This window comes from Schistocerca americana, chromosome 8, assembly GCF_021461395.2.
Source record: "Schistocerca americana isolate TAMUIC-IGC-003095 chromosome 8, iqSchAmer2.1, whole genome shotgun sequence".
Lineage (NCBI taxonomy): Eukaryota > Metazoa > Arthropoda > Insecta > Orthoptera > Acrididae > Schistocerca > Schistocerca americana.
Genome location: NC_060126.1, coordinates 468,512,752 through 468,538,654, shown reverse-complemented (window position 1 = coordinate 468,538,654; position 25,903 = coordinate 468,512,752). Strand labels below are relative to the sequence as shown.

Genomic DNA, 25,903 nt, shown 5'->3' with positions numbered 1-25,903 from the left:
AACATCGTGTAAAATAAAACTGTGGACGTAAGACACTGTAAGCTTGAAATTGAAAACTGCATTAAGACTGTTGAAAGACTAAGATGTGAGGAAATTATTCTGAAATTCGCAGTGGAAGCTAAGAGCCTTATAAATGTAGCAGGAGTATCTGAAATTGATTTTAATGAAACAGAAGTAAGTATTCATAAATTGAGAAGGCTAGTATTCGAAATGATTGACACAGTGGCAGTAAACATCAAAACTAAATTCTAGGACTTTCATGAAACAGGTTTTACGGAACTCGTAAATGAGAAAAAGTGCTCAGGTTATAGTAAGTCAAACAATTTCCCTATATGAGAAGTTGAAAAACTACTTAAAATCCAGCATATCCTTTATTGACAATGAAAAACTGAAAAGAGAACTTATGTTTATTTACAACGTGGTTCTGAGCACTATGGGACTTAACATCTGAGGTTATCAGTCCCCCTTTATTTACTGCAGTGGGGATAAACTTCTAGAGCCTCAGGACATCCTTAAATTGCTTATAAACAATGGATTAAAAAAAACATGTTCTCTGAATGTATGAAATTACTGTCCTTAGTTCTTGTGATTCCAGGAACCACTGTGTCTTACAAAAGAAGTATGAGTACATTAAAATGTGTTAAAGGCCACCTTCGCAACACAATAACAAACAAGAGGCTGTCAACCTTGGCTATTTTGACTATAGGGAAGGGAACTGTGAAATCTGTAACCAATCGGCAGGATTTCATATCTCATATCATTGATGTTTACTCTCAGAAAAAGGACAGGAAGATGAAACAATTTTATAAGAAGTGTAACAGTGCATTATTGTGTGTTACATTTCTATGAATGTGTAGCTGTTTGCTATTTTTATGCCCTTATTTATAACAATTTCTGTAGTAGTTTCAATTTTAGTAGCAATATGTAACTAAGTTACTTTTGCAATGTTTCTGTTTCACAAGATTTGTTTTCTTTTTTTGAAATTCGTAATTCTCACTCTACCCTACAAAAAATACCACACTTCGCTACTGTTTGTGAATGATTGTTCACATGACATACTTTAGTTGATGATTATGTTAATGGCTGTCACATATAATGTGCTACATAGACAGGATGTTCTTTCACTGACACAGACACCTTGTTATCAAAAGTGATTTATTTCAGCGCTAGTCCAAAGAACGGTCACGGTTCAGAACTCTAATGTTTCCGAGCACTTGGAGACTGATTAGAAAATTTAATCTGCTTTATTTCACTTATAAAATGAGATACTAACTTAGACACACCTTTAAGTGTTATTTGATCTATTCTGGATCTTGAACTTAGTGGCCATTAAGGATTGTTGGTGAAGAACGCAACAAACCAGAAATACTTTTAAAAATTGGTGTGTTTAGTATGTGGTGTTTTTTATACCTCAACACGTAATTCACCATACTGAAAGGGCATGAGGACCAGATCAGGAAGGAACACCGACAATTAGAATGGACGTAATTGTATATACTTCACATCTTATCTAATACAGGCACATTGACATGTTTTTTTTTTATCTGCACAACATATAAAGAGGCGGTAAATACTTAAGTATTGTTGTGGAGTGCAGGAGCAGACAGGACAGTGCTGGTGAATAGAGTACTGTAATTGAAAATGTCAGCCATCTGAAGGTGGGCACGACAGCTCACAGTTGGTAATGGCATTAAAATAAAACTTTTTAAAACTATCTGTGGCTGATTGTGTTCTTCACCAACACCTTTAAGTGGGTGGAATCTGTAAAATCAAGTGTTGTAAGTAATGGAGATGTCTCTTGCAGCAACATTGACACCTGACTAAAAATGACTTACTAGTTCATGGCGCCCTCCATCAGTAATGATGGAGTTCAATATGGTGTTGGCCCACCCTTAGCCTTGATGACAGCTTCCACTCTCGCAGGTGTATGTTTAATCAGGTGCTGGAAGGTTTCTTAGGGAATGGCAGCCCATTCTTCACGGAGTGCTGCACTGAGGAGAGGTATCGATGTCGGTTGGTGAGGCCTGGCATGAAGTAGGCATTCCAAAACATCCCAAAGGTGTTCTGTAGGATTCAGGTCAGGACTCTGTGCAGGCCAGTCCATTACAGGGATGTTATTGTCGTGTAACCACTCCACCACATTCCGTGAATTTTGAACAGGTGCTCAGTTATGTTGAAAGATGCAATCGCCATCCCAGAATTGCTCTTCAACAGTGGGAAGCAAGAAGCTGCTTAAAACATTAATGTACGTCTGTGCTGTGGTAGGGCCACACAGGACAAAAAGGGGTGCAAGCCCCCTCCATGAAAAACATGACCACACCGTAACACCACCACCTCCGAATTTTACTGTTGGTACTACACAATCTGACGAATGACGTTCACCGGGCATTAGCCATATCCACACCCTACTATCGGATCGCCACATTGTGTACCATGATTCATCACTCCACACAATGTTTTTACATTGTCCAATTGTCCAATGTTTACGCTCCTTACACCAAGCGAGGCATCGTTTGGTATTTACCAGCGTGATGTGTGGCTTATGAGCAGCCGCTCGACAATGAAATGCAAGTTTTCTCACCTCCCGCCTCACTGTCATAGTACTCTGTCAATCAACAGAGGAGGTTGGCCTGTACGCTTTTGTGCTGTACGTGTCCCTTCACGTTTCCACTTCACTTCACTATCACATCGTGGACCTAGGGATGTTTAGGAGCGTGGAAATCTCGCATGCAGACATTTGACACATGTGACACCCAATCACCTGACCACGTTCGAAGTCCGTGAGTTCCGCGGAGCACCCCATTCTGCTCTCTCACAATGTCTAATGGCTACTGAGGTCACTGATATGGAGTACCTTGCAGTAGATGGCAGCACAATGCACCTAATATGAAAAATGTATGTTTTTGGGGGTGTCCAGATACTTTTGATCACATAGTGTACCTTAATTAAAACTGGAAAATAGCTTCATTATTATTATTATTATTATTATTATTATTATTATTATTATTATTATTATTCAACTGGGGAGCTAAAGAAGGATACTGTGAAGAATATAGTGAAGCATACTCCTGAGGCTCACCCGTGTCTATTTCACTACAACTGTTGAGGCTTTACTGGTGGTGATTCTCAGCATATGTTTGATAGGTATCACGATACGCTACAGGGTAGCATTATATATTGGTGTGTGAACAATATGAATGTGTGGGATCACAGGTGCTCATATTTCTAATAAAAGACACTAACGAGCCTGGAAGTTAGACGAATGGCAAGTCGGACTGGTGTACTAGAAGCACTGCAAGGCAAGCATATCCACCAGTACAGCATATTCCCAAGCATTAGGAATAGTCCCAGTATGCACATTATCCCACTTGGGATATTGTGCACCTGTTAGCAGGTCACTGTCCAAACCCCAAACATCTGCTTCGAATAGGATGTAGGAACACACAAATCTGTGAATGGGGAGAGGATGGTTCCACTGTTACGTTGCTCTCAGTTGTCCCCATTTTCAGGCGGAGAGGGAATGCAGACAATTAAGATTGTGATCCGCAAATAGCTGTAAATGATCAGACTTATGAACTACAGTTAATATGATTAAACATTGGATATCTGAAAACAGATGTTCAACTTTCAAATTAAGTGGACACTTTGAATATCAAAATAATAACAACAGATCTGAAGAGCAAAGTAGAAGACCAACAAAAAATGTTTCCTCCATTATAGAGAATGATAGGCATGAATAAAATATAATTGGGAGAAAATGTGAAATAAGTAAAAATCGCAATATCCCCTCACACAGACATGTGTAAACTTGAGGATTGCTGAGTCATTTGCATACCAGTGGGGACTGTGTAAAATAGTGTAGCAACAATAGATTTAGGTGTAGTTGTAGTTGAAGCTAGTCAGAAAATCTCTAGATCGTGTGAGACTGCCGCTAACAGACCTTGTAATATAAGCTGGAAGTTTAACATTCATTGCTATCAACATAATTTATAACTATATATATAATGGAAGGCAATATATGTTACCATGGGTACTTAAAATGTATGACTCATTTATAATTTGAAGATAAAAGATGTAAAATTCATGACAATAATGTAGCTGTAGGATTCAAAACACTTTGCTTATAATTGTATGTGGTTCATGGTATGGTTTCTTAGTGAATGTTGGTTGTAAGATTAGAGTGCTAAGTTCCAGTCTCACAGTAAAAGTCAGTGTGCTGACCGCCTAAGTGTGTTTCAGACTAAGATTAGGAATGACAAGAGCCCAGTCCTCTGTCAGGCCTATGAATTTTTTTCCTGTCATTTATTGCCTCTTTCAATGGCAATGATTTGTGTATGCGAAAAATATCAAGTTACACTGTAGTTTGGAGTCCACATTAAACTATAGATCAGTTAGACGGTTGGAGGAAGGCAAGCCGTACCACTTCCAATAGAACCATGCCTAGTGAAGCACTAATATGTTCAGACTAACTTTTGGGTTAATGACACCTGTACCTTAGTAAAAGTAAGTTTCTCACTGGTAGCCAGTAGAATGACTTCCCAGTTATTGTAACAGTACTGAATTAAACCTGAATATTGGTTCCTGCATACTACTGTGTTTTCCTCATATTGCTCCTGAGTTGTTCTAACATTAACTACCTGGTATTTACATACATTGTATGTAATAATGGTTCTAGCACACCCCCTGTGGCAAACCTGATGTGCCTTCGGGTGTCATTATGTGACTAACATACCGAATCATGTTTGTAAGATGTCTTCATGACAATTACATACTTTTTTTCTGTACTAGGTGAAGTGCAGAACTTTTCAGCTTTAAAGAAGTGAAAAAGACAAAGAATTAACATGGCACTGTTGCCTTGTGAATGGAAATAATGAGCTGGGTTTCATATGATTATTGCTTTTGGAATATGTGTTGATTCTTAGAGAGAAATTTAGAAGGATAGATGATTGGATGATACCTTAGGGTTTCATGAATCTGCTGTGTCCCCATCGTACACTTGCAGTTCAGTTCAGTAATTTGTACAAGCAGACAGGACTATTTAATAATGTCCATTGAGATTAAACATTGGTGAGGTGTGTTGTTGGTTCCAGCACATTCATCACTTTTCAGCAATTAAAAAATGATTTCTAGTGTTCATGTGCTGCAAAATTTGTGCTAACCATTTTTGGTATTGTGTCTGAAGTATCTTGCAATATTCTTGAAAATAAAATGACCACGGATATTTTGTTTTTCTTTCTTGACAGTTACTTTATTACAACTATTTGCATTTTGCTGACTAAAGGATGCATCTTCATCTTGAAGTAGACAGTACTGATAAAAATCATATATCACTCCTACATATAATGTTCTTGTGTAGCAAGAACATCTTCATATCTTTGTTTTTCAGTTTCTTTTCCAAGTAACGGATTTGTAGTATGGTAACCCATTTTCTTGAAAAGTGTGATGCCTGCTGCGACTAATACACTCCTGGAAATTGAAATAAGAACACCGTGAATTATTTGTCCCAGGAAGGGGAAACTTTATTGACACATTCCTGGGGTCAGATACATCACATGATCACACTGACAGAACCACAGGCACATAGACACAGGCAACAGAGCATGCACAATGTCGGCACTAGTACAGTGTATATCCACCTTTCGCAGCAATGCAGGCTGCTATTCTCCCATGGAGACGATCGTAGAGATGCTGGATGTAGTCCTGTGGAACGGCTTGCCATGCCATTTCCACCTGGCGCCTCAGTTGGCCCAGCGTTCGTGCTGGACGTGCAGACCGCGTGAGACGACGCTTCATCCAGTCCCAAACATGCTCAATGGGGGACAGATCCGGAGATCTTGCTGGCCAGGGTAGTTGACTTACACCTTCTAGAGCACGTTGGGTGGCACGGGATACATGCGGACGTGTATTGTCCTGTTGGAACAGCAAGTTTCCTTGCCGGTCTAGGAATGGTAGAACGATGGGTTCGATGACGGTTTGGATGTACCGTGCACTATTCAGTGTCCCCTCGACGATCACCAGTGGTGTACGGCCAGTGTAGGAGATCGCTCCCCACACCATGATGCCGGGTGTTGGCCCTGTGTGCCTCGGTCGTATGCAGTCCTGATTGTGGCGCTCACCTGCACGGCGCCAAACACGCATACGACCATCATTGGCACCAAGGCAGAAGCGACTCTCATCGCTGAAGACGACACGTCTCCATTCGTCCCTCCATTCACGCCTGTCGCGACACCACTGGAGGCGGGCTGCACGATGTTGGGGCATGAGCGGAAGACGGCCTAACGGTGTGCGGGACCGTAGCCCAGCTTCATGGAGACGGTTGCGAATGGTCCTCGCCGATACCCCAGGAGCAACAGTGTACCTAATTTGCTGGGAAGTGGCGGTGCGGTCCCCTACGGCACTGCGTAGGATCCTACGGTCTTGGCGTGTATCCGTGCGTCGCTGCGGTCCGGTCCCAGGTCGACGGGCACGTGCACCTTCCGCCGACCACTGACGACAACATCGATGTACTGTGGAGACCTCACGCCCCACGTGTTGAGCAATTCGGCGGTACGTCCACCCGGCCTCCCGCATGCCCACTATACGCCCTCGCTCAAAGTCCGTCAACTGCACATACGGTTCACGTCCACGCTGTCGCGGCATGCTACCAGTGTTAAAGACTGCGATGGAGCTCCGTATGCCACGGCAAACTGGCTGACACTGACGGCGGCGGTGCACAAATGCTGCGCAGCTAGCGCCATTCGACGGCCAACACCGCGGTTCCTGGTGTGTCCGCTGTGCCGTGCGTGTGATCATTGCTTGTACAGCCCTCTCGCAGTGTCCGGAGCAAGTATGGTGGGTCTGACACACTGGTGTCAATGTGTTCTTTTTTCCATTTCCAGGAGTGTAGCACTGAACCTTTCACTGACCATTTCTATTCATACGGCAAACTTACATAAGACTGCAGTATGAGAGACATGTAATTGGGAATGGAGACAACTTATGTGTGAAAGATTGTGACTAATTCTCTCACTGCAGCAGTTCTTCAGTATCGGCTCCTTTCCTAATTTTCCTTCATTTGTTGTTGACAAAAAGCTTGGTCATACTTTTTGTTGGGTAACTTCCAGAAAACATTGCAAAATTTGCTGTTTGCATCAAGTTTATGCTACCAAAAGTCTTATTTGTGTGTATCGGTTCACATTGACTATTAAGTCAAACTTGAATTATTTCTTTTCATTATACAAAACTGGACCAGGAAAGTATTCTAGGCAATCTTGTTTGGTTTGAATAAAATGTTTCTTGGTTTTGCATCACATCATATTATGAAATTGAATCAATGTTTGGCATTCTGCCGCAAGGACTGTTGTCAAAAAGTTAGCTGAGAACAACTCTTGCAACAGAAGCCAAAATATCAATTAAATCTGATAATGTGAACACCAAAAAATTTTATTCTTACGTCGTATAATATTGTTTGATACATGTGGTGCAAATAACTCATAAAAATCACTTTCATACATAATCCACTGTGTTTTCTTTATCATTTTTATTTCTGCAGAACATTTTGGCCACTACTGACGTGTCGGATCATTTAGTCCACAATCAAAGGTGAATCTGTGAGAATGCAGCAAATCCATCACTGGACAAAAGATAAGATTAATTCTGCCATCTCTGATGTGGACTGCAAGGGGGATGTGAAGCTGATCTGATTCGGGATGTTGCAGAGTCCCCAGTGTTGCTGTGGCTGTGTGGATATATGCATTTTTTTGACACAGTAAGATTCCTGATTAGTAGTCCTGTCACTCCTGTGAATTGCTGATTTCAGTTTCCCTTGCCACAGGATGAAAAGCTACACTGTATTTTATTTTTCTAACTTCCTTTAAACAATTCACATCTTTTTGGAAGAGTGAGTCAGCATTATGTGTAGGACTGCCATTTTGATTTTAGCTTTGGATGTTGCTAATTCAAGCTTTATGTCATGGTTCTCATTTGTAATGAGATTTTCTGTCTGAAGACGGGTGTAGTGGCTCACTTAACTGGGCTATAGTCAATTTCTTCTCCGATCTTTGCTCAATTGAGTTAGACACTAATGACCTTACAGTTAATTTGATGTTAATCTGTAACCAACATTCACTTTGTTGAGATATGTTTGGTGTGGAAATTCATGACATACGAAATCACCTTTCAGTACTTTTTTGAATATTTCTTTTTTTAGTCCTCCTGCTCTTGAATATTATTGTTGTTCATCATTCTATATGTGGACATTCTGCATAAATAAATTTTCTTCAAGACCTGCTTCTTATTGTCCTATATTTTCATAAGAGAACCCCAAGGTTTACTGGTGGACTGAAGTTAAATACCACAGTATGCACGCACAGGCTGTGCATTATGATTTACATTAGCTTCCTGTACTATTCCGAAACCATAATTCCTCTCTGCTTCAGTCTTTTGTGTGCTGAAAATATTATCAAGATATCATTTATACTTTTGGTAATAATGAGCGTAAATCTGCTTTTTTTCGTGAAATGGGAGACAGAGATAGCAATACGCAATACTTGTAGGAAAAAACAAAAAGTAACAGTAAGGATGAAAAATAACCTGAAGATTTAATATGCTTGATGAAATAGAAATGATGGAAGTCTGGTGTACCGACCTGGTGAGTCTGAAAGCCCACCAGGAGGTGTGGGCCTCGATCACAGCTGCTAGACAGCACTGCTAAAATCCGCGAGTACTGCAGTTGCCACTACGGCACTGGCTATGGAACCACGACTGTCAGCACTCCGGCTGTCCTTTGAAGCTAACAGCACAGCCGCTCTATCAGTTATGATTTCACTGCACTCTTGTATTGATCTCACCACACATTGTAGTTTGGTTCTGGATTCACTACGTCTTAGGTTTTCAATCATGGTTTGCTTGCTGGACTTGTTATTCCACTGTGCCACATCTTTTGTTTGTCTTTCTTTCATTGTTGTCCATTTTTATACCCTCAGGCAACTCGCTGTTGATGCCATGAGTCAGTCGGCTAATTTCTGTAAGTTCTCGAGCCGTTCTAGTGATGTCTGCTTCCGGCCACTGTAGAAAGGAATAAGGGTGACAACGACTCATTGTGTAGTTGTGGCATTGACTTGTCAATAGACACACAAACAAGATGGACAATGTTATTAGACTTTCAAATCTAACAGTGAAATCTCACACACACACACACACACACACACACACACACCTGTTCAGCTATATTGTCCTGGTCAGACACTTTTTACCAGCACTGCAGCGTGACTAGGATGAGGAGTTGTACGTAGGGGCCTCAGAAAGTAAGTTACACCATCGTTCCATTCTAAGACCATTGTGCATGTTTTCAGAAAAGAGTACATGTTCCGGGTTTCCTGCAGAAACAATTCTGTTTTGGTACGGATAAAAAACATATCACATTGTGGGAGTGGAATAGCGTAGCAACTGGAAACATACTCCAAAATTGAAAGACATTGAACAGTACAATTATTGTGTGCAAAACATTTAAATTGCTCACAAATTCACCTTTGAGATTCTGTTAGTGTATGGACCAAATGCAATGCTGTGTGCAGCCATAATGCAATGGTGCCAACTACAGTATAACCCTGCTTTTACATTCCCGGAATTAACGTTTCCTGCTGTTTACAACAATTTTTATCATTCCCGTCAAATTTCCTATGTCCACAGTGTTGATTTGCACCCAATTTTACATCAAAATATGTATAATTTTCCCGCCATTTAAGCATTACGAAAATATTATCCTGGAGAAAAATAACGCTGGCAGGGTGTTGACCGTCCAGTAGTGTTTACAAATATTACGTGGTTAACTTTCTTGACACCAGGGCACTCTACTCAATGGATTTGATCTGGTAAACGTGTGAAAGTTGGAACAATTTGTGCCTTATCTCCCGCTGTCGCCAAGCATTATTTGACTGATGCGAGTAACCAGGTTTGTTCGAATAAAGATTCATGACCAATCACAACCATTTCCAAACTGTCTCTACTGCGCAAATGCAGTTACGTGATTGGTGTGATCATCGTGACACCTTCGTCGAACCATATTTAGCATGTTTCAGCGTGAAGTTACACAAAAAAATAATGTGAGTGATAGTTTGTGTGCATGTGGTTTTCCACATAACTGAGAAGGACAGTACCTGATAACCTCAAAAAGACGACTACAGTGCAAGAGACGCAGAATAACACTTAATCAAACACCACACAAAATACTTATGTACATATTTGCACTTGACAATGAGAAAAGATTCTCGAAACACGTCATGCTAAGCATGAAAAAATTAGTGCCGTATTTCATTATTTAAATAATGAATGACAGCTTCAGGCTTTCAAAAACATCAACTATGACATAGGAAATTGAGTCAAATGTACCTACTTCCCAGACAGTTATCAGTTCCAGTTACATCAGTGGTTCTTATTTAGATAATAAACCTTTATTAGATAATAAAGTAATCCCTGACAAGTCTTTTTGATACCTGTTATGTACATATATCACATAAAGTGTGAAAATGCAAAGGGGTATCTTCTTTGTAACTTTTTCATCTTAAACAGTGATTTCCCACATTGTACATTCCCCCATATTTGACATGTTTTTTCTTTCTTTCTTTCTTTTCTCTCCCACCCACCCCCTTTTTTTAAATAATGTGGAAAATAGTGTCATGTGTCTATGTCACATTGAAGCATAGTGCAGCATTCAATAAAAGTTAGTTGGCCTACCATAATAATTCATAACTTACTTTTTGAAGTCCTGTCATATCTAATGGAGTGTTTGAGGGGAGAAAAGAGATATGGGATGGAGGGTTGGAAGACAAGGAGATGCTGCAACAAGTTCACTGGATTGTCCGTAGTGTGCTCCTCATTTTTGGGCAAGACCATAAGCAGCCAAAGTCCTGGCAAAAGATATTGTTAAGCTGTTCCATTATGGGGTGTTATTAGTTAATGAGGTTTTCAGCTCATTTCTAGGAGTGTTTTGAGAATTAGTGAAGTATATTAATATCTACTTTCCTTATCTCTAGGAATCAAGAAGTTAACTTCCTTGGACCATTTACCAACCTTTCTCATGGTTACATGTTCCACCCACCACCCCTTTGTTTTTATTGGAGTCGTAGTTACATCTTCCTCTCCATTGCATTCTGTGATATTTTTGTTTGTTTTCATGACTCTTCTAGTAATTCCCAACATGCATCTCTCCATTAAATGCTGGGCAGCCCTCAGTTTTTTATTGTTTCTCTGCTGTAAGTCAACACTGGTAATAAATACTGTGTATATAAACTTTTCTTTTCAGTCATATTGGAAACTTAGTTTTGAAAACCATGTTTATTTTACCAGAAGCATTCTAGACCCGATCTACATGTCTTTGTATTTATTTCGCAGTCTTTCAGTAGTTGTGTTCAACTGCCCTAAATTTTAAAAAAATCTTACTATGGTTCGATAACTAAATTTTTAATTTGTAGTATTTTCTTTTTGTGGTTTTCATAATACAAGTTTTTCTTCTTATTCTATTTTATATACAGGCCTACATCCAAACTTGTGCTATTAATTTCTTCCATTTCTTCAAGGTGTTTATGTACACTAGAGGCAAGCAGAATCATGTTATCGACAACAATGGGGTTATTCAGATATGATTCATTAATGTGTATTCCTTCTTTTTCTTAGTTTAAAGACTTCAAAAGTTCCTGTAAGACTGCTGAGAACAGTTCAATTAAGTGGGCTCCATCTGCGTGACTTCTCTTACAGTTCTGAATTTTTCACAGTCTTGAAGCAATCTGATGAAAGTTGTAGTATAGGCATTTGTATTTTTGAATTTACTAATGCATTTTTCTTACAGTCTGTTAGTACAGATCTGTGATTTTGTTGACACTGAACCAAAGAATTTATAAAGAAAGACTTAGCAGAGTGTGGTTGCCGGCAATAAACTTCAATTTTAAGTAATTTATTCACTGAAGAAAGAACATTATGTTAGACACATTTTAGAACAACAAATACATATGTGCTCAAGATACAGAACAAGCCAAAGTTAATTCGTGACCAAAGATGAATATGTAGCAGACAAATAATTAGGAACATAATATAGAATTACTGTTTTTCCCTCTGTCCCAACTCTGTGTAATGCTAGTCTACAACCAAAAATTTCCCAATCCTTGTGTCAATGTTTTAATTTTTTATTTGCGCAATGATTTTGTAAAAATGTCAATTAATTTATTTTCTGTAACAATGTATGTAACATCTATTTTCATTTTCAAACATCAAGCCAAGCCTTTGACAAATGCGTGCTATATGTGTTTTAGTCTTTTATATTCCCATTAACAAAGACAGGCAATACAAGAATGATTGTCTTTGTAAATTACAAGTTTTTAATTTTTCAAAATTTTTAGGCCATGGAACAGCTTAAACCACAAATGTTCTATAGCACAAGTTTCAAGCGATAGAAGTTCTGCAGTATTGTAAATTTATTATTTTTCAAATAAGTTTTCAGGCTCAAAATTATTCCATCCTTCCTCTTATTTGTATTAATTCTCAAGAACTGTCACAAATCTCCCAATTTTTTCATTTTAAATTATTTTCATATAGCCAATTTCAATTCTACAATTTTCAGCTTATCATTTCCTGTTTCTGTAGATAAGAGCTACAGTACTTTGTTTTTAGTTCCCCAACTTACAGTGTTACGAAACAAATTGATAACCATGAACTGATGTTGAGATTCCATCTGAACTCACAACGCAATCAGCATAAGCTACTACTGTTTAATTGTTTTCCCCATTTTTATAAATCATCCCAGAATATATTGTGCCTGTTATGCAACACAATATTCAGTTTAAAGCTTTCCTTTTTCATTTCTTTGGATCATTTTGATAATGGCTGAAATAATTAACAGCGTAGCGTAAATCAGTGTGTGTTGTTTGAGTTACATAAAGCAAACATGATATTAATTATCAGTAAGGCACTTCTCATGCCGTCTCTTACCATCGTCAGTTTCTGTGTAATTCAGTTATATGGATGTCTTAACTGGTTTGCATTCATTCGTAGCAAACCCTTTCATCAGATTTTCCAAATAAGTTTTCTGGCTCAGAATTATTCCATCCTCCCTGATTCATTAAATGCACCACATATCCAAACTCACAGAAGACATTTGAGAGTCATAATTTACTGAATTTGCAGCTTTTATTACAGTCGGCTATTTTGTGTCCAAATAAAACACAGTTGCGACATTTAAAACAACTATTTTTGTGCAGCTGATCTGTACTTCTCAGTTTTGCCGATATTCACTAATTTCTTGAGTTCTCCCATGACTGATACTTTAGATGGATGTATGTGTGTGGTCCTGAGTCTAAAGCAGGTTTCATCTTAGACTTTGCCTGCTTACTTTGATGATCCATGAGGCTTACCTTCAGACTTTCCGTTGATAATATCTCAATTTCTGTTACTGTGTTAACATATTCCTGTGGTATTGTTAATGAAGATGATATACAGCATCAGTTTCTTTAACTGCTAAACCTGTTGACTGAAGATCATATATCAAGTAGTCAAATTCTAAGGACTACTCACCCATTCTCGTTTTTGGCATAATGATATTCAATCACACTAATTGTTTATGATTAAGTAACTGACTAGCGATACTTTTTCTTTCAACTACATTGCACAAGTTTTTCCACATTAAAAATGCACTGCTGCTGTCTGTCATGTATTCCAGGAGGCTGTTTGCAATTTTTTCTAGTATTTTTGAATGCCTCTTTTTATCATGTTTCATATGATTTTTGAGTTTCTTGCCTTCCTCAGTTCATTACGTTTCAATGTCACTATGTGAAATCTTCGCTATTTCTGTGTATTTTTCTGCAGTGAGATGCAACAGACTAGTTCATTGAGCTTACCTTGCATTCAAAATTCCCAGTTTCTGAAATTGTTTCCATAGAAAAGTGGAACTCATTATTTGCTTTCATGTTCTTCTTATATCTTGATGTTCCAAGGTAATGAACCAGTAATACAAAAATGCTTGTGCAGTAGTTTCATTTTAAACTTTGAATTATTGACTTTCTGTGTCTGGGCCAAGAACCTGATGAAGAAAAGCTGATAGCAGAGCTTGACTGCAAACAAGAAACAATACTCTTTGCTGAGTGAGCTAGTTCCTGCAGCATTCCAGTTTTGAAGAACTGCCTTTCTGTGGAGACGTTCTGCAAATAATTTTATAAGTTCCTTTTGCATTGTTCCTCCTCCAGTTTTTTTAAATAATTTCTTTTGGAACCCCATCACTGAACATCACTGGTGTTACCACTTTCTTCATGCCTTGAATGGCTTTATCCATCACCTGACATTATTGTGGAACCTCATTATTTTAAGTATTATCTACATGTGTTTCTGATTCATGTCTTCACGTGTACAAAAACTGAAAAAACACTGTAGAAGTGCTTGTACAGTTTTCATTGTAAATTGTATTAATGTAGAGTCTGTTATTTTCAGTGCCATCCCAAAAATGCCCACAGAAATATTGTTGTTCATGTTTCTGTTACCAGATTTTGATTGTATGGTATTACATCACTCCAAGACATTTACAAACATTTTTGTTTAATTCAGTTCATCCTATCACATTCCTATTACCATTTGTGTTAAAGTATATCCCTAACTATATAGCTGCATTGTTCCATTTGATATTTTCATTTCTTTTGCTTTCTCTGTTCCTAGAACTTCTTTTCTTGTTTGCAAAACTTCCTCAGACGAATAATTTCACATTTTTGTCTTTGTCGATATAACATTCATTTTATAACATGCTACATTTATTACTTAAATTAATCTGGTAAACCTTGTTTTTAAATAAAATCTCATAATGCACATTTATGCTTTTAAATAAAATCTCGTACTGTACATTTCTGCGTTCCTACCTGATTAGTCTGTTTCTTTTTAACTTCACATGTGTTGGTACTCTACATGTTATGAGTCTATGAACATTTGAAATTTTAAAGTTGTTTAGGGCCATCAAATCTTGTTCAGTCTTATTATTGTTTCAAAGGAAAACTCTTTCAAGTAAACTAAAAAATTATGGGACAGAATTCTGTCTTATATTTTACAATTTATTGTTTGATAGAATATGGTCATTTCAATTTTAGTGCCATTTGATCTTCATCAAGTCTATTTCCTAATTATCTTTTTCTGGAATAATTTGTTGAGGATAAACATGTTGTACTCATTAAATTCTACTAATATATGACCTCTGTTCCTAAAGATTACACTGAAGAATTGTTCTCTAGTTTTTGTCCCTTATAGTGGGATTGTCTGTCATTTGTTAGTTTCTGTAACTCTTCATAGCAGTTCTCTGCTTCCTCATCAGAGTGTGAGCATACTTGTGCATTCTGTCTGAGACTCCTTCAATACCTGTAATATCATTTTTAATTTTTTATTTTCAGTAAAGCCTGTTCTGTTCCTCTGTAGTGAAACAAAGTTTCTGATTGTAATTCTGTTTCGTCTTAATTTCTTACTGCAGTTCTGATTACTATAATGTATCTCATTCTGTAAATTTTAAGTGCTCCACCAATTTCACTTGACTATTTTCTTATCAAGTTCTCCAGTTCAATGATTCAAAAATAGAGGAGGCAATTTGGTGGCCAAAATCAATGTTATTTTCTTCTTCTTTTGTTAAGTTCGATGCACGTGAAAAAGTAGCTGAGCATGCCCCACAATCTGAAGCCAATGCCTAAGTTCCCTCAGCCCCTTACTCCCCGTATTCTGTTACCTCAGCCTGAATACAGACATTCGGGAACTTACACATGGCACTAGGGCGTCGGACATCCCTAACTTTGTACACTATCTTACCAGATCCGAAAGAATATGGTGAGAAACAAGTTCAGTGTTCAACGCTGGCAGAGCACTGGTCGCAGCCGAGGCCTCCATACTTCTGTACACTACTAACAGGGCCTTGCTTTGTGGTGGTACGCATGTACTACCATTGAATACTTTCTGTTTAGTGTGTATCCACTTTCCGATATTATTTGGATTTATCATTCTCAGCTTTCATTGTCTCTATAGGATGTGAGGTTGTTGTAGTATACTTGTTCCAGTGGATCTGTTCTTTCCATAGTTTTGTTACAACTTTCATTATATTAGCAGTTGGATAGTAAGAAATATGTACTTAATCAAATTGGGGAGAAAAGAGATTGATGGCACAGCTTATCAAAAATGAAGGATAGATTTTTAGAACACATCCAGATCCATGAAAGATTAGTTACTTTTGTAATGAAGGGGGGTTGGAGGGGGGGGGGGAGGTGAGGTGTATAAATTGTAGGTTGATGTGCAGGTCCAAACTGGTATAGAGCTGCAGTAGTAATGTAGAAATGAAGAGACTTATACTGGATAGACCAGCACAGAGAGATGCATCAAACCAGTCTTTGGGCTAATGAGTATTGCAACAACAAGACTTCCTTTGTTGTACTCTGTATACAAATGAGGACATTTTCTTCCTCCAAAATAACTTACCCAAACATTTGAAATACGTGAGTAATTGCTAGTTTGTTTTGACGTATACAGTGGTCAAAATAACCAATAGACAAAATATTGTGTTAGGAACAGTTTGGCATGCAAATTGTGCAATATCTGTAGCAACAGTGTAACTGATGAGTAAGAAATTGTGTTTTTTATTTCTGGAAATTGACAAATGTTGGTGTTCGTGTTCAGTTTGGCATGAGTCCTAGCTGCATGGTTTACTTAGATCTATGATGTGCACTTCCATTGGTAGAATAATAATAATTCCATGTGGCTCAACAGTGTAGTACAAATCTTTAAATTGGACATGACCTCTGTGAAATGCCTGCTTGTCCCTAATTTACCCAAGTAACACTACTGGGGAAAGGGGACCTACAGTTTAATGTGGAATCCAAACCATTTGTCATCTACATGAGTATTCACATTGTTTAGGCATGAAGGCTGAGTTAAAGGCAGACAGAAATATTCTCTGGTCTGACTGAGATTCGATCCCATGACTGTTAAATTTCCAGGTACACACATTACCACTCGATCACCAGGCCCAACATTGATAGGGTGGAAGATGCTCCAACAGTATATTGTGGTAAATGCCTTCAGAGGGTCTGAAAGTGTAACTTCACAATTGTGGGTTTATTTTTGAGTGACAGAAAGTATTTAAAGATCAGGTCAAGTCGTCATCCATGAGCAACTGCTATCAGAGACAATTAATTGTTACTTTTTGCTCACAGCATAATGAAACTGCAAGAATGCGTTTCATCTGCATTGAGCCTTGCAATCAGTAATAGGAGGCATAATGGCTAGTCAAATGATGACAGCTGTCAGTGTGAATGTAACATTTATTATAATGACCACCAGCTGTTCTAGATATGTGATTACATTTAGGGTATTGTCAAGCAATCAAATATCCAGCTCTATACAGCAGTATGTGACACAGAAAAGCTACCCTTTTAAAAAGAGTTGGCCTTCATTAGGGAGCTCCTGTGCCCACCAACTACCACATTTTGCAACCCATTGGCCAGTGCCTTGAGGAATTTCACACAGGTGGTGTTGGCATGCTGGTCCCCTATTTTAAATGAGACAACCACAGCATCCATGAACCAAATTCAAGCCATAATGCCTAACACAGCCTGTGAATCACAGTTGGCCAGACATACTCATTCTCAAGCTCAGGTCCAATTGTGCCATAGATAATGAGTCTAGGTAATTCACTTCCCAGACCTAAAACAACACCAGAGCTTCACATGTTCTAAGCCTGCTAAGCACAAAGCGCATCTCCTGAGACTCCCAGAGGTTCAGAAGTGGGATGAAGCTCTCCTCACCCTCCCGATTTTCTGCCCCTTGTGGCAATTGTCTGCCTCAAACCTGTCCAGCACAAAGAAGTGTCAGTCCCCTTACATTTGTGAGATTTCGGACAAGGGTCATAAGTAAAGCAACTGAGTGTCAGTCTGCTGCCCCAGGCCTTGTGGCCCAGAGCCATTTATTTGGTCATAAAGAGACATTCTTATTCACCATCCTGTCCTCCAATGTGAGGAGTTGCGTTGTTGGGAAGTGGTTATTGATGTAAATGAATATTTTGTTTAGTTTGAAAAAACCTTTTTTTCTGGTGGGATGGAAAAAAAATTGAAATTCTCTGGACCAAATACGTAACATTGGATATACTTCTCTTTCCACACTTCCATGTACACCCTCACACCATTGTTATGGAGGCGGCATTCATATGGAATGTTAGGATAAAAAATGGTCAGCAACTTCTCATATGTTCATAACAATAGTATATTATATTTCATCTTCTTTTTGTTTCATTCATATTACTGGGGTAGAATTGTCTCTGTGTCTGCCAGTAGAATTAATATCCCTAGTGAGTAGTGTTTTTTGAAAACATTTCTTACCAGGCTTCTCATTGTTTCCCAAGAATTAGCACTCCCAGTGAAAAACAGGTTGTATCGTAGAAGCATTCCATCTTCAACTGTGCCACATTTAACTTGCTGACATACCACTTTCGTGTTCTCAACCTCTGTTTCATCAACAGAAATGTGTCATTTAGCATGGGTTTATTAACAACATTTAAATGAAGTCTGATACAGTAACTGTACCCATGGTTCCTCTTCACTGTAATTCTTTATGTGATGCACACATGATTTCTATAACAGGATCAAAGCAATGTATTCTTTTCTCATATGTATCCTCATTTAATAACTAAAATGTGTACAAATGAGACATTAAAATTTATTTGTATAAAAACTTTGTGGTCCGATGTTACATATATTCTAATAATAAGTGCAGTGACACTTTAGGGATACATGTTTTTTATTCCTCTTTTTGTTTTTCTTGAAATGTTACTACATTAAATAAATTTTATAGAAAATACTATAGCAATGGCAGTGATTGTTAAGTAATACTGAATAAAAACATTACTCTTCTGATATTTTATATTAACATTTAAGAATATTTTGTTCTGGACTGAAACACCACAAATAACTTACAGTCATAGCTGATGTTCCATAACTTAAAAATATTGTACCGTGTAGTACTGCTATTTACTTTGCCTTTGCAAATTGTCAGTGAATCACCATCATTCAAAGTAGCAAAATAGTAGTATTGTTGTTTTAACATGTGATTTATTTCAGTCTTGTGTCTGTGATGAAACTGATGCTTATGCATATTTTAATGTGTTTTTTGTAATGAAATGTTACTGAATTATCTTCTTTTGGCCCTATGTATTATATGGTTTCAATATTAATTTCATTGTCTTTGACTGGGCAGTGATTGTTTCATTAATACTGTTGACAGAGTGCTTTGCAAGTACTGAATGGATACGTGGCAAATTCAATAACAGTTAACAGTAATGACATTCTCTGTTGACATATTTATCTGTCACATTGTTATAATTCTACAAATAAAATAAATCTTGAAAATGTTAGATGTATTAAATTCATACTTGTAAGCTGTACACACACACACACACAGAGAGAGAGAGAGAGAGAGAGAGAGAGAGAGAGAGAGAGAGAGAGAGATTTAAAGAACAATATAAAATGCAAAATATATAACAGCTTCATATGAAAATATTTATCAGCCTCCTTTATTATGTGCTGGTTAAAAACACCCTTGCTGGAGTTCTGATAGCAAATATGCACTTACAGAATGTTTGTAACCTTCTTAAAAGTGTATTAGCATTTTTATTTGCCATCTATATATTTAAAAGTGTGATTTCATATAATTTAACTGTGTACGTGTCATTTGTTCTTATCACTGTAGAGCAAAAGTGATTTTGTTACGAGCTTACTAGTATATGACTTAAGAAAAGTGGAGAAATTGATTACTTGAATTTCAAACTCCATTTAAATATTTTATTATACTGAATGTTGTTTATATATAATTGCTGAATGAGTATTGTTATTCCTTTGAATATTTAGTATTAATGTATCTCAAATATAATACTCTGCAAATGTGGATCATTATTTGTCTTGAAAAAACATCTCATTTCTTGTGTCAGCAATTTTGCATTGGATGTTGAATTTTGAACATGGTAATTTTCTTCATATGAAATGTTGTGATCCTCCTCCATTGTATTGACCACTACTAATTTTGAATATTTTACATGGCAATTAGCCAACAACAATACTAAGTTGAGATTTTTTCATGAAATTTACAATCCCGGTAGATCTTTTTATGGCGTTAAAAACAGTTATCTTTATCATCCACTTAAAGTTCACTGAAACCAAATGAGATTGATAATTTTGTTAATTGAATTAGAAGTTCTCTCCTACAATATTTATTTGCTTGATAGGAACTTTGCACTGCATATTAGTGATGAGGATGAGAAGTTAGAGATTATACATCATTTTCAAAAAGGGTTGACTTTGATGGTAGACGCAAATGTCTTCTCGTGGGCTATTAAATATTTTTTGCAAGTCTGTACACAGTAAATGGCTTAAAATGCCAGTAATCTTACAGATAATTACGTTGTGGCTGTGGACATCTCAGCCGTACGACCCATCAAGCAAGTTTGCTTAATTCTCATTAGTTTGCACACTTGTTGTGTATCATTAAAAGTTTTCTCGTGCCTCAAGAAAGGGTAAGGCACATGAAATATAGTGGTGTATTGATGCCCCTCCTGACTAGCACGAGCCACTGACTAGAGTAGGTCACCACTTAGCACAGTCTGTCAATGACACCGGAGCAGTTCGGCCATTTAGCGCACAGTTACTGGTGTCCACTATCGAATTGACCAGTGGACTGTAGCTGCAATGACACGTGCACACTGCTACCCTGTGCCATATAACTGTGGCAGCAGCACTGCCGCTCTTGAGGCAGTCCCAGCTACAGGTTGTTGTCAAGTAGTGGCCTCACAGGGACAGGGGAGAGGGTAGTCGCCGTCTTGCGCCTCCAGCTCTGCCTCCCCTGGTAGCGACCGCGGCCGCGCCCTTGGCCCTGCCCCTGCCCCCTGCCTCTTCCGCGACCTCTCCCTCTACCCCTCCCTCGTCCCCTGCCGAATGGTTTGTCTGTGTCAGGAACTACTGTTGCTATTGGCTGAGGTGGCTTGATTTTCTTCAGTGGCGTCTCGCAAATGTAGTGCTTCCGTGCGTAGCAGTTGCGTGTACCCCATTTGTAGAACATGGTGGGATCGAGAACTATGCAGTGCCATCGATGATTTTCTCCAGGGCGTCGTCTGGAGAAGCCGTGGTATACCACACGCTGCCCAGTTGCACCCCATATCCACATGCGTGACTCCCAGTCGTAAATACCTCCTATCCATCGTTCCAGGCGTGCTGCAACATTTACATACAATAATTTACTAAATACCAAATTTTTTCACTTTTCTTAATGTAAGAGAAATTGCAGCAGTACAACTTGAGAAATGTTGTTCTGAAGACGTCTAAGATTATGACTTAGTTCCTCACACACAATTTACAAACTAGAGAAACTGTAGTCTTACTAAATAAATATAACCTAATTTTCTTAGCTCACGTGCTTCTGTTTCTGCTGCAAAGATGAAGCTATGTATTTATGAGGCATATTATCTATTCAAATGGGGCTGGAATTTGTAGCTGATGAGGTTGCTAGATGTACTGACTTTATGAGGGACAAGTTATTGTATTACTGGATTGCTGTCCTGAGTATGGAACCCTGTTTTGATAAAGAGTTTTTTATTTTTATATTATATCTGTGTCTTTACGTTAGTGAGTGTAATAGATGTTCATTCAGTTCCACAATAAAGACTATGCTGTCTTCTGGGTTATGTCTTCACTGTGGATGTGTTGATGGGGATTTAAAGAAGTAGGCAGTTCTGCTGATGTAAGCATTCACTGGAGCACTATATCTGACAATCAGATTCATTTTCTCATATGAGGAGGCTGTGTATATATATGTCTGTAGTGTCATTTCTTCGATACACTCTCGCTATCACTAAAATATTGTTGGAGCAGCCCACCATTTCACATGCTAAGGGTTGTTTAATGATTATTCACAATTAGCTACAGAAATGCGCATGCAACATGTTTTCATTTAACCCACAAACAACATGAAATATATGTATTATATTTTTTATTCTCAAGACAAATTTTAACACTAACACAAATGTAGTAGAAATTGATGTTCGTTCCAACTGAAATGCTCATGTAAACTGAAAGACTGTTCCCTTTGGCAGTATATTTGCAGACTCCAAAGGAAGGCTTTTTGACTAAAACAATTAATGAAGTGGGAGTCAATGTGAGTCTGTAATAGCAAGAGCTTTATGTGCAATGCATATTTATGCAAACACACATGTATGAATTACCTGAAATGTAATGAATTATTAATTCCAAAAGAGAAAGAGTTTGAAGAAAATGTTTCACACGATTTGATTGCCAATTGTAAAATAATATAACAAATCCTTTTTTTTATATTTTCTTTGCATTTTGACTCTTTTGTAATTAGTTCTTTTGAAACATCAAATTTTCCGTCTGTATTTGGCCCTTTAGCGGCTCTGTGTTTATTATTAATCACATGTATTGTTCATTCTCCTCCTAGTTTATTTTTAGTTATTTTGGAATATGCAGTACACATTATTCATCATTCTTTCTAATCTTAAAATGTAAAATCCAAGAGTTGCTTATTTATTAGCTGTGTTCTGTGTCAGTGTTTTTCTGCACTGACAGGCGGCCTCTGGTGAAGTAAATTAGTAAGCCTACAGAAAGCATCTGTGATGACAAGAATCTACATACAAATCTTCCTTTGCATCTTCATGCAGACAACCAACATGGCTCATATCATGAAAATAAAAGGGCCCTTTAACATATAATATTTTAGTGTTCCAGGTGCATTCATTAGTAATTATTGCCTTGTTTAGTTCATACTCTGATTTATGTAATATGAAATTCAAACAGTTTGCACTCTGACCCTGTTATAAATGTCTGCTGTCCCATCAAAATCACAGCTATCCACAAAAAGAGACATGCCTTGCACAATTTGTCCTCCAATCACTAGTGCAATCATTCTGTGATTCAAAAGCAGATTGTTTAGCATATTGTGTCAAGTTTCATTAGTGGTTCTTCTTTCTCATAACCTGTCTTTGATTTCATCATCAGCTCTCCACCTTGATCTGTTACAAGCTAAACCCTTCATTTTGGCATACTTATTCACTCCAGCATTGTTTATGACTTGCTTTAAAAATGCTATCTGGGTTCTTCATTGTGTTTCCTTTCCTTGTATTGCTCCTTCTGGAATGTTTTTATGGAACTAGTTTATCTTATTCTGAGACTGACGTGCTCGTGTCATCTTCATTTGCTTGTTTTCCTTCGTACAATTTCCTCATCAACTCTTAGAAAAACTTTCCACTTGATGATTCTGCTATCCATATTATCCACTTTATTCTTACTGTCATGTTATTTTCAGGTTATTATAATTATTTTTCTTTCATTTTATACATTTTCAGAATTTGCCCCTGTTGATATTATTAGCGTCATTATTTCTGTTACAGAAATTATACTCCTTTATTTTCCCTTTTTCCATACACCTCATTTCTTTTTTTCGTGTATTTCACTTTACATGTTGGTCACATTATTTTACAGTCCTTGATGTATTTCACCTAATTGTGCTGTTGTCCATATTTGAATTTTGTCCAGCACCCATCCCATATACATTCATTACTTCCCAGTACTTCTCTCTGACCTGATCTCACTAATGTGTTTCTGCTTTGCTGCTTCATTAAATTTAAAATTCCTCCCTTCTCAGTCTGAAGGACTTAGCTCTCATTGTTCATTATGATTATTCCTTTACGGTTGCAGCTCATAATGTGCAGCAATCTTAATATTTATTTACATTCTGAATTCAAGTTAATAAGTTAAAATATAAAATTATGTTCAACCTTTTTAAAATGTTGTTTGGCAGTTAACATATTTACTTACCAAGTTCAGTCCTGTTGAGGTAGGCTCGCATGTTGCGATCTTCCCACTTTTTCTCCAAGCGAGCCAGTTGGCTTCCCATGTCTCTGCAGTTAAAATGGGCATCGTGCCAAGTTGCCATAAATCGACTCAAGTAGTAGCAACTGTTACCGTTGCGGACAAACATATCTGGGCAGACGTAGCGTCTTTGGCGAGATCCTGTCACTGAGGTGACTGATCCTGCACAAAAAATAAACAGAACTATAAGTAAAAGCATTAGAAGGCATGGCATTTACTCATTAAATAGTTTTAGAAATATTTCTTCATTTGATTACTGGGTTTCGATTTAAAATCGGATCTGCTGTTCACCTCTGTTGAACTGTGTTTTACTATTGGTAAAAGAAAAATATAACTGTTTCTGTAATTATCCCAGCTGCAAATATTCTTGGTCTTGTGGGGATGAAAAATAAAGTCTGGTACTTGTACAGGACTGCTGTGTGGTCTAGATATGTATACATACACACCAACAGCAGGCCTATGCAGGTGTGATTAGAATAGGAATTGAACTTGGACAGGAATCACAAACAGTGACTAGTATTTACTAATGCATATGAAGTGCTTGCTTACAGATGATGTAATAATTATGCACTAATTGGCAGCCAAGAACTGGAAATATTGATGACTTTCATCTTTCTTCTTTGTGGGTAAATGCATTGCTTGATTTGTGACAGTATGCAGTGGTTCTACATACCTCTGATGAAAAAAGATCAGAACTGCAGATTTTGAGATATGGTACAATAGCACATATGTTGTATTTGCACTTTTAAAATTCACATAAAAGTGTTAAAATAACATTTTAAGAAGTCTAAATTTCAAAAACATCCCCACATTTTTTACAAATCAAGCTCTGGATAAATGAAATTACTTACTGTGTTAACACTTAGGAGACTGGCTATTCAGAAGAATATATGGCCTTGGAAACTGGCTGTTTATGCCTGTATTTAAAGAGTTACTGATACATATTTAACTTATGTATCTTTGGGAGTAATACATATTTAAAAAAGGCCACGCTTCAAGCTTTATTTTTCATATTTACTTTAGTTCTTTGATAGAGTACAAATTTTAAAATAATTATGATAGGAACCATAATGTGAGGTGAGTTATTGAACGATTTCTTCCTCTTAAGCTTCCATATCATGATGTATTTGTAGCAGATTTACAGCAAACTGCAAAACGTAATGAGTACACCCACGAAATTAGGCTACGTCATTGCAATCTTATTGGCTCAGCCAATCATGACAGGGGCTGTTATGTTCGTTAATGTTTCTTTTGAAATAATTCTAGAAATTAACAACACAAGGCAGCACCAGTCAAGGGACAGGTAGCAAATGTCTGTAAATTGTTCTCATATGCAATTTTTGAATGATAAATGACTCACACATGAAGAAAATTGTGGCTCAACCTATGCATCGAACACAGTCTCTATAACAAAGTAGTAGCGTGAACTACACTACGTAATCAAAAGTATCCGGACACCCCCAAAAACATGTGTTTTTCATATTAGGTGCACTGTGCTGCCACCTACTGTCAGGTACTCCATATCAGTGACCTCAGTAGTCATTAGACATCATGAGAGAGCAGACTGGGATGCTCCGCGGAACTCACGGATTTCAAATGTGGTCAGGTGATTGGGTATCACTTGTGTCATATGTCTGCACACGAGATTTCCACACTCATAAACATCCCTAGGTCCAGTGTTTCCGATGTGATAGTGAAGTAGATATGTGAAGGGACACATGCAGCACAAAAGCGTACAGGCCGACCTCGTCTGTTGACTAACAGAGGGTGTATACAGATGAAGAGGGTTGTAATGTGTAATAGGCAGACTTATATCCAGACCATCACACAGGAATTCCAAACTTCATCAGAATCCACTGCAAATACTATGACAGTGAGGTGGGAGGTGAGAAAACTTGGAGTTCATGGCCGAGCGGCTGCTCATAAGCCACACGTTGTGCCGGGAAATGCCAAATGACGCCTCGATTGGTGTAAGGAGTGTAAACATTGGATGATTGAAC

At 37.8% G+C, this 25,903-nt stretch overlaps 2 protein-coding genes across 2 annotated transcripts in view; one reads left to right on the top strand and one right to left on the bottom strand.

Moving 5' to 3' along the window:
• Nucleotides 1–25,903, top strand: part of LOC124544589 (HIV Tat-specific factor 1 homolog) — a 580,954-nt gene that overhangs the window by 26,607 nt on the left and 528,444 nt on the right. The gene's annotated exons all lie outside the window — the stretch shown is intronic.
• The window catches only part of LOC124544590 (lithostathine-1-like), an 83,874-nt gene continuing 76,675 nt past the window's right edge, over nucleotides 18,705–25,903 (bottom strand). The window contains exons 2-3 of the mRNA XM_047123181.1: nucleotides 23,850–24,065; nucleotides 18,705–21,233 (exon numbers count right to left, since the gene is read on the bottom strand). Coding sequence (XP_046979137.1) covers nucleotides 20,785–21,233; nucleotides 23,850–24,065 — 665 coding nt within the window. The 3' untranslated portion in view covers nucleotides 18,705–20,784. The remainder of the gene's footprint in view (nucleotides 21,234–23,849; nucleotides 24,066–25,903) is intronic.